This window comes from Protomyctophum bolini (assembly GCF_963924005.1).
Source record: "Protomyctophum bolini genome assembly, chromosome: 5".
Lineage (NCBI taxonomy): Eukaryota > Metazoa > Chordata > Actinopteri > Myctophiformes > Myctophidae > Protomyctophum > Protomyctophum bolini.
This window is the reverse complement of record NC_137866.1, coordinates 28,975,560-28,985,969: the sequence shown is the minus strand read 5'-3', so window position 1 is coordinate 28,985,969 and position 10,410 is coordinate 28,975,560. Positions and strand designations below refer to the sequence as shown.

The following is a 10,410-nucleotide window of genomic DNA, read 5'->3' as shown; positions in this document are numbered from 1 at the left end:
CTACTTTTTACAAATGTAAACTGTCTGTGATGTGACAATAAAGTTAAATAGAAGGATAAAACCAGAAAGACTTGTTTACATCAGGGTCCTCCATTTACAATTTTCATCAGAACATTTAAAGACATACAAATATACACTTCTATGCAAAACAGATAATCATTCATATTCACATGCAGTAAAAATAAAAAATAAAGTATGGACAGTATGGAAACATATAGGGGGGATTCACATCTCTTAACGGCTGTTGGTAGGGCGTTCCACATTTTAGTTTAGATGTTTTAATGACAAGTGTTACAAGGAAGGACACAATACACTGTGTCAGTCTGTGAGACACGAGGTCTCTGAACAACAAAATAATACATAAAGAACAGTCTGCACACTGGATAATCTCCTCATGAACATTTATTGTAAATCCAACCAAATAACAATATTGTATTTTCCAATGTTTCAAACATCAACAACCTTCCTCACAAATCCCAGACATGCAAAACATGCTGTCACAATTCAACATAAAATGAACACCAACATATACTATATGAAGGTCATAAATGTCCAAACAGACATGAATATATTTTAAGCTAAAAAAAAGAAAACCATTTGGCTACAGACATGGGAAAAAAAGTGTTTGTTCTATGCACACATTGAGAGAACAATTGAGAAAAACATCCTTTTGGTGCGGATTAGTCTAATCTGTGTGATTGACAGGAGATATGATCAGAGGAGCAGAGTTTTTAAAATTGAAATTAAGACCAGGACCAAATAATGGATAGAGTTTCTCAGTGAAGGTGCAGCCAGTGAAAGAGTAGAGATGAACTCTGGTTTCCACATCATAAAAGGAGACCAGACCCTCCTCATAATCCACAAACACTCCAACTTTCTGGAGCTCCTCTCTTACAGGGAAGAGGACAGCAGGGCCAGCATTAGCCTTGTACTCATTTCCATTACTCAAACCTATAGTCCACAAACCATTGTTGGGACTCGGTATGAAGCCTCCCTTCCTCTTGATGGACTCTCTGGCCACTCCTAAACTCCAGTCAGTCTTCCCTTTAACCTGAACCTCATAGTAAAACCTTCCTGAGGAGAAGCTTTGTTTTCCTAAGACATTGACATAATCAGAGAATCTCTCTGGGTTGTTTGGGAGATTCTTGTTATATACGTGTCCAGCCCTCACTTGTTTTCCATCCTCAGACAGGATGAGGAAGGGATTTGCTGTATCAGCATCCAGAGTTACATCTACCTCATATAACTGTAGCTGGATCCTCCTCAGCTCAGCATCATGCAGGTTCTTTTCTATCGCTTGACTGAGTGTCTTCTCCAGCTGAGCCACAGCTGTCTTCACAGTCCCCACAGCTGCATATGAAGACTGATGGACATTGACCTTTGTCCAGTCCTTGGTGGGTGGAGGGGTGTTGATGGATGTGAAGTTCTGGAGGAGGTGGAGGTGGTCTTCAGTGTGTAAGAGCTGCTTCAGCTCAGAGCTTCTCTTCTCTAACTCTGTGATTTCCTGTTTCAGATCTTTGATGAAGCCTTCAGCCTGTTTCTCTGTTATTTTCTGCTTCTCTTCGATCACATCAATGAGCTCAGCCTGGCTTCTCTCAATACAGCTGATCAGAGCAGTGAAGATGTGCACACTGACAGCTATGACTGTATCCGCATCTTTCTTACTGAGCTCCACTGAGCGTCTGACCTCCTGAATCTTCACTTGTCTCCCCTGCATCATCTGCTGAACTTCAGCCTCTGTCTTTCCCAGCTCAGCCTTCTCTCCTTCATATGCTTCTTTCAGAGATACAATCTGATGTAACTTGTGGTCTGACTCCGTGCAGAACTGACAGATGCACATGTGGTCAGTCTTACAGAACAGCTCCAGAGGTCTGTCATGTTTCTTACACAGAATGTGTTCCAAGTTCTTCACAGGGTCGATTAGCTTGTGTCGTTTTAAGCCTGCGAGTCTCAGGTGAGGCTCCAGGTGAGTGTCACAGTAGGAGGTCAGACACACCAGGCAGGACTTCAGGGCTTTGGGTTTGGTCTCAGTACAGACGTCACAGGAGACTTCATCTGGTTCAGCTGGTTCTGGGTTTGTGCTGGAAGTTTGTCTCTGCTGCTTTGACTTCCTGAACTGATCAGCCATCTCAGAGAGGACTTTATTGACAGAGAATTTTGGTCTCATATTGAAGGTTTCTTTACATAGAGGACACTGATACACATCCTTAGTGTCCCAGTAATGAGTGATACAGGTGTTGCAGTAGTTGTGTCCACATGGAGTGGTGATTGGATCAGTGAACATATCCAGACAGATAGAACACAGGAACTGCTCTTCAGACAGGAGACTGCTGGCAGATGCCATTTCTACACACTGAGAATAAAAGTGAAACAAATTTAGTTGGATGCTACTTCTCACAGGTATCTGAGTATCTGACAAATTACCTAAAAAAGGTGAGCGACACTCACGGCCACAATACTAAGTGGGCTAGAACAACGATCTGGTACAACCCACTTATAAAACAAACATGGGTAAATTTTCCTTCTACAGCACTGCCACCCAGACGTGAAATGTCCTGACCCCTTCCCTCAAAAATGCAGAGCAGTTTCTTAAAACAGGCCCAAAAATCCACCTTTCAACAGGCCACAGGGAGAGGGAATAATCACTTCTACTTAAGACAGGTGATTACCAATAGGTCAAAGATTCTCTTTTCTTTTTGCATAGCATCTTTAATGACATCAAATGCAGCCCAAAGTGCTTTACATAAAATAGAGAACAAAAGAAAAATAACATTCATAATATGAAACCAGATTAAACACAAGATATATTTTTTTAAAGATCAACATTAGGACACTACACGAAAACAGCAATAAAATAATCACTACCTGACTTTTAGAAGGATTGCAGACTCACAGATCTCACACCTGTTCATTCACTTTCATATTTAACCACACAGACTACCTGTCACATATTTAGATAGCTGGATGTGGCCTACAAAACACACACACACACACACACACACACACACACACACACACACACACACACACACACACACACACACAGCTCAGTTCAGCTCACCTGAAATCATAAAAACGCTAATAGACTGCTTTATGCCAAAAAATAGGATTACAGAGTTTAATAGACAGACTGACTGAAGCAGGTTTCCTTGTTAGGATAATAAATCATTAAGTACTTACCAATGTTTAAGTTGTACTTGTCAGTATGTGTAAAACGTCTTGTTAAAAGGTTTTGTAGAGAGAGAGAGTAGCCTACTAGAGAAGTAGAGAGTCTAGACTAGAATAGTGTCGCTGCCACAAACTGTTCACTGTGTGTTAACTTTTGTTTCACTAGATTTCATTTCCTCACTGAGGAAGTCCTCTGTGTGCTGTAGCTGTTAACCCTTTACTGTCACGTGCTGGAAGAACAACTCAGAATGTGTACACAACCATTTGAGAACCCCAGCATGTAAAGTTACAGGGAACATTATCCAATCTACAGTGGTGGAAAAACTACTCAAAGTAAAAGTATCAGTACTGCAATGGAGAACTACTTTGTTACAAGTAAAAGCCAGGAATTCAAAATGTACTTGAGTAAAAGTACAAAAGTATTGGCATCAACATGTACTTAAAGTACCACAAGTAAAAGTATGCTAGTCATTGTGCAGAATGTCCCATTTTAAGATGTCAAATGTATAAACATCCTTTGAAAATAGCCGATCTAGCTACAAGGTCACAATGCGTCACATCCCGACACATTGTGAGCTATTTTCAAATGGCCAAACTGATTGGTCTGGGTTGAAGACTGAAGTGGTTACTGTATGTTTGGTTATAATAATCTGAATCTTCAAAGTAACTAGTAACTAAAGTTTCCAAATACATGTAGTGGAGTAAAAGTACAATATTTGGATCCGAGATGGAGTGGAGTAGAAAATTGGAAATACTCAAGTCAAGTACAGACTCAACTCAGTTCCAGTTTGCTATGTGTAAAAGCCTGGCCCTGACCTCCTAGCTGGGAACATTATATTTGCTCTATAGAAAGCAAATCTGCTGCTAGACATATTTAGAGATACAGTACATATCATGGGCACAGTTTAGTTACAGTATGGTAAGAGGATAGGTGGGCAGACTGGGCACCAAGGAAGAGTGGGCACCTCTGGGTTAAATTGGCTATTTTCCACAAAATGTAAAAGGGGGACTTTTTTTAAGTAGGCTAGTTAGTACATGATTATTGAAGGATAAATTTGAAGGATAAAATTAAGTCTGATAATGATGTACGGTGCATGTTCACATCACTTTACCATCACATTGAACATTTTTTAAATATATATATTTTTTAACTAAACCTTTATTAGTAGGGTGGTCCTCATTATAGTACTGATTATGTCCTGATTGTCCTGTGACCCCCATAGTAAAATAATTTAGCTCCCGTTGTCATAACTGTGCTGCTGAGAAACACTCAGTGGTGACACTAGGGTACATGTTTGTATTGTAAAGGTTTCCCGTGACTTTGAATCAGTCAAACTGTGTCACCCTGACCTGATCCCTCAAGGGATCAGGTACATACTGTTGGATCATAGAAACGAGACCGTAAGATATGAAGATGGGCAACATAGGAACGTGGCATGATGATGCGCAAGGTTGACCTCATGATGCACAAGGCTAGCCTTACTGTCAGCATACCAGGCTGACCTTATGGGTGCCACCTAACAGGATGCCTCACATATCAAGACAGTACAATGCAGACAGAGAAACATCTCGCTATCAAGCACAATGCAAGCTGCACTGTAACTTATGAAGTACACTGTATCTCAAGTTCAGTACACAGACTTACTTAGCTCTATGGCATGAATCATAACAATCACCATGCTGGTTTGTGGTGGATGTTTCTGTAAAAATGTGCCACAAAGAGCTAGCCCTGAATGACCATCCTATTTTGATATTTTGATATTCTGTCTCTCGACATGTATAAGAATAAAATAATGTCCACCTACTGTAAACTGGTGACAATAAAGTTGATTCTGAACAGGAGGAGGCTATAAGGATAGACCTATCGGGACCGCTGGCGGTCAGTGAAGGCTGTCGTCTGTCACAGTGTGAGGCAGATTGATTAATTGTAAATGTTATTAAAAACAGTTCGAAAGTACAGGTCAATGCAAAATATGAACCAGAAAAAACACTAAGACTTGTTTACAATTCATCAGAACATTTAAAGACCTACAAATATACACTTCTATGAAAAAAAGAAAAATCATCATATTCAGTTTAAAAAAGGGTAAACACATCTTTCTATACTGTACGTATAGAAAAATGTGTGGAAGGAGTCAGGGATTCACATCTCTTAGCGGCTGTTGGTAGGGCGTTCCACATTTTAGTTTAGATGGTTTAATGACCAAGTGTTACAAGGAAGGACATTTCAAGTTCTAGGAATACACTGTGTCAGTCTGTGAGACACGAGGTCTCTGAACAACAATATAATAAATAAAGAACAGTCTGCACACTGGATAATCTCCCCATGAACTTTATTGTAAATCCACCAAATATAAATATTGTATTTTCCTTTGTATCAAACATCAAAATCTTCCTCACTAGCAAATCCCAGAAATGCAAAACATGCCGTCACAATTCCACATGAGATGAACACCAACATATACTGTATGAAGGTCATCAATGTGACAACATGCTGTAGCCCAGAACCCCCAAATCACAAGTCTTAACCGGTCTTAACGTATACCCTCTATACTGGAAAACAGACCTGAGTTAAATGTCTGTGACTTCTTTGTATATTTAAGTTATTTGCCATATCTGTCCTGTGCAATTTGTGATTACGAAGCCTAAAAGGTAAACAGAAATACAAGTTGTAACGTTCCAATGTTCAATGCCACACACACAATTAAATTGTTAATCACAATTATTTGTGTGACAATTAAACATAAACTTAAACGTAATCGTGACAGACCTACGCATTGCAATGCGTTGTGAGCTTGTAGATCTGCTATCTTCGGTGAACGTTCCCCCAGAATAAGGATGCTATAGGGTTCAAGTGGTTATAATATCTGCATTGAGAGATCAATTCAGTTTACAGTCATATGAACATTATGTACAATAACTGATTTATTTTGTCCGTCTGCTGATTGATAACATCATAGATTACTACTGTACACAAAAGAAAGAACAACAACATAATCATTTCAGAATCACTGTGATAGGGAATAATTATATTCTCTGCCTGTTCATATACAATCCCCCTTATTTTTCATTTTAACATGTTACTCTCACAATGTTCCTAAACTCACAGCAGTGTGCATAACTCACGTAGTGCACACTGACTCCTCTGCTTTCCACTCCCCTGCTTTCCCCAAGGTCTCGCTATATCTTGTCATGACACTGCTATATCTACGCAGTCATCAATGGGTCAGTCAACGCTATACTGGTTTCAACCGGTTGCTGCCCAGTATCTCAGAACTTGTCATGTCAGACCACACCCCCTTTGCTGATTTCATGTCTTTATATACAAATGAATGTCCGTCTTTTTCTCATGTTGCCCCGATCTCTCCTTAAGAGAGGTCGTGATTTCATCACTGGTGCACGTTTTAATTACTTTATAATAAATTGAATTGAATCATCAATTCAATTCAATTCAATTCAATTTTATTATAGTGTCAAATCACAACAAGTTGTCTCAAGACACAAAGCAACCAACAAAGATCCACCCAGAGCAAGCAATATTACGACAATGGTAACGAAAAACTCCCCTTTAGGAAGAAACGTCAGGCAGAACCCGACTCTAGGGTGGGCGGCCATCTGCCTCGACCGTGTCGGGGGGGGGGGGGGGGGGGGCGGACATGATCCAACTTGATTTATTCTCATCTTGTTCCTTGGCAATTGCATTCCTATTTGCATTTAAACATTCTAGTATATATTAGTACATCACTGACAATAACATGTTTTATTCCCGGTACAGTAAATATCAATCTTGCACATTAAGGAACAACAATGGCGAGTTAAACTTAGACGTGAATGCCATAAAATCTAGTCCTAGAGAGAGACAATTCTAAACAGGAAACAGGAATATATTTTAAGCTAAAAAAAAGAAGAAAGAAAACTATGTTGGCTACAACTCAGACATAAAAGTAAGTGTTATGAACAACAACAATATTTATTTTAAATGAAAGTTGACTGACACACAATTCAATTCAATTAAAACCTGTATGAACCCTTCTATACACACATTTGTTTTATATGAAAAACAACTTTTCCGTGCGGATTAGTCTAATCTGTATGATTGACAGGAGATATGATCAGAGGAGCAGAGTTTTTACCATTCTACCCACAACACCAGAGGGAGTGCAACGAATGTACAGCCCAGATTCGGCACAAATAAGGGACTAAATTATTTTCGCTCCTACGCCACCAAAATGTGGAACGCCCTACCAACAGTCATTAAGACATGCGAATCCCTTGACTCCTTCAAAACCGCTCTCAAAGGGCACCTACGACGGCTGCAATTTGAAACTGGCCCCCGTGAAATCTGAATCAATCAATCAATCAATCTTCCCCCTTTTTTTTATTTTACTTCCACTCTGTACACAGTAGGCTACTGTTTTTTTTATTCTTTGTTTCTGTGATATCCTTTTTTAGACAAAGTGTTTGACTATTTCTGTCTAATAAACTATTGAAACAACCAACCATCTACCAGAGCAGCCAGGCCCGGAGTGGAACTCCAAACCAGGCCGGGAGTTATACGCCCTGGCAGGCCACACCGTGCGCGCTCGCACTTCTTCCCTCCATTAACACAAGACACACAACGTAGTTGTGCTGCAGCAACACTGCCTGAATTGAATTGAAATTGACTGTGGCTGGCTTGGCCTGAGCTTAGGAGAGATTTATTTTTTGCTGGCCTGACCTGATGGCCAAACCGGGCCTGAGAGCAGCTAATCTGTGGCACCTGGACTGATCCTTGACAAACTTTGCAAACAACAGGCCAAAGAGTTTTTTTTCCTTTTTTTTTAGGGGCGCTAGTCCCTCCTATGCCCAGCTTTCAGTGTTTGTGTAAAAACAAACATTGAAGACAAAAGCGAGGACGCAAATTGTGATTGGCGGAATTACATTTGTGATGATTTGATTGGTCGGGCAGTGCCAGTGAGCACGGAACGGAATGTGAATGTGTATGATTTTGTATAAGAGTGCCCCTCACTTCACACAGGTGTTTTTTGTATAGCACATTTCATGACATCAAAAGCAGCCCAAACTGCTTTACATAAAAAAGAAAAATATTATTAATTAAACCAGATTAAAAACATGATCAAGAACAAATTAAAAGGAGGAAATAATAAGATCAACATGAAAACAATACAAGAAAGAGATCACATCACTTTTAAATTACAGACTAACTTAGAGACTCACACAGATCTCATACCTGTTCATTCACTTTCATATTTAAAAGTTTCCTTTATGTAAGACAAAATATGTAGGAATAGAAGAAAACCCAAAATGGCCAATGGATGTGGCATGCCATCATCATCAAACCAGGAAGTTATGCAGGAATGCCTACTGAGTGTCAAAAAACTACTTTCTGGCCTTGACAGCCCATGCATCCAAACAGAAAAGTCTAGTCTAGTTTTGTCTAATTTATTAAACAAAACTCAATTTGCCATTCACTTCATGCGCATTGCCATACCCTCTATATACAGACTGACTGAGGCAGGTTTCCTTAAGTTGTTAGGATAAATAAATCATGAACTAAATGCAATACTTACCAATGTTTAAGTTGTCAATTTGTGTGCTGAAAGGTTCTGTAGAGACTTATAGAGAGAGTTTCTGTTGTTTCCAAACTTTACTCTGTTTACTTTGCCTGATTTTCACTACTATTCCATTTCCTGACTGAGGAACTGTAGCTGTTAACCCTCCACTGACACCTGCTGGAAGAACGAACTCAATGTATACAACCATTATCCCAAAATAGCCAATCTGCAGTGGTGGTGATGTTTAATGTTTAATTTGAGTGTATGGTGAGTGGGCACCTCCGTGTTAAATTGGCTATATTTCCCCCAAAAATGTAATGATCAAAAAAAAGTTCAATCTGCTAAGAAATTTAAACCCAAGAAAGCCTATTGTCTTGACTTGTCTCCATTGGGATCTTCATATTCAATTCATAGGAGCATTTAATGACATACAAATATAAATATTAGTGTGTGATTTGAAAGAAATTGAAATTGATTTTTTTTGTTTTACTGCCCATTATATGAAGAATTAAGACATGTATTATTTTGTAAAAAGACAACCATCTGTGTTAACCTATTAGTGTGTGATTTGAAAGAAATTGAAATTGTTTTTTTTTTGTTTTACTGCCCATTATATGAAGAATTAAGACATGTATTATTTTGTAAAAAGACAACCATCTGTGTTAACCTTTTCTGGTTGAGGACTACGGAAAACTGGAATTTAGCTTTAGGAAAGGTATTTTTGCTTTAGCAGATTTTGTATGCAAAACCTGGGGAAAAAGGCAGAATGTTTTGTTTGTGTGGAGAAAAAAAAGTGTTTTTTGTACTTATGCAATATTGAAGCAATGATTTGTATGGTGTGTCCTATAAGTCCATGTGGGCTGGGCACCTTGGGTGCATGACACATAAATAAATAATCTATCTATCTATACAGTACCATGCACAATCATCATATAAACTCTTGTCCATAGCTCTAATGCAACAGACCAGAGCTAATAAATGCTTAGAAATAAAACATAATATCTAGGCTACATTTGTATATCCCTAGGGCCCACCTATCACGGTGTATCCATTTCAATGTCATGGTGGATCACGTCCTAAGCCTATACCTTTATTAGGCCATGGACTGGTGGACTCCATTATGACCTGTGATCCTGATATAAAGAAAAATAGCTCCCTCATAACTGTGCTGCAGGAGAAACTCAGTGGTGACATTGTCTGGTACATGTTTGTATTGTAAAACATTTCCAGTGACTTTTAAATCAGTCAAATTGTGTCACCCTGACCTGATGCCTCAAGGCAGGAGTCATCACCATGCTGGTTTGTGTTGGACGTTTTTGGCCTACCTTCAGTCAAAATGTATACTGTCCATAAAAGGTTGTGAATACTGGAATGAGCTCCCTCTCACACTGAGGGAGATCCCCACTTTTAAAGGACAATTGAAACAACAGAAAAATAACCAGTCTTGTGATCATGTATGACGCTTAGTCCAAATTCCAAAATAGAGTAAACCTACCCTAATAATAGTTTAATCATTTCTTATTTTTTATTCTTACTAGTCTGATTAAGTTTGAAATGTACTAGGTATTTGTATGCTACGTCCTGTATGTCAGTCCTGTTTGTATTGTCTGGGGACTGCAGATGGAAATTAGCATGTTTTGCTAAATCTGGTATATTTACACTGCATTTTTAATGTATTGTTCATCAA

General features: G+C 39.0%; 1 protein-coding gene across 1 annotated transcript; it reads right to left on the bottom strand.

Moving 5' to 3' along the window:
* Positions 1 to 557: 557 nt before the first annotated feature.
* Positions 558 to 3,288, bottom strand: LOC308315727 (E3 ubiquitin-protein ligase TRIM21-like). Its single transcript, XM_080763844.1, has 2 exons — positions 3,181 to 3,288; positions 558 to 2,353 (listed from the first exon to the last, which is right to left on the bottom strand). Exon 2 carries the CDS (start codon positions 2,342 to 2,344, stop codon positions 686 to 688), a length of 1,659 nt encoding a protein of 552 aa, XP_080619970.1. The 5' UTR covers positions 2,345 to 2,353; positions 3,181 to 3,288; the 3' UTR covers positions 558 to 685.
* Positions 3,289 to 10,410: the final 7,122 nt, after the last annotated feature.

Bases quoted from the DNA above. Each gene is read 5' to 3' on its own strand.
- LOC308315727 (XM_080763844.1), bottom strand. From the start codon at position 2,344: ATGGCATCTGCCAGCAGTCTCCTGTCTGAAGAGCAGTTCCTGTGTTCT.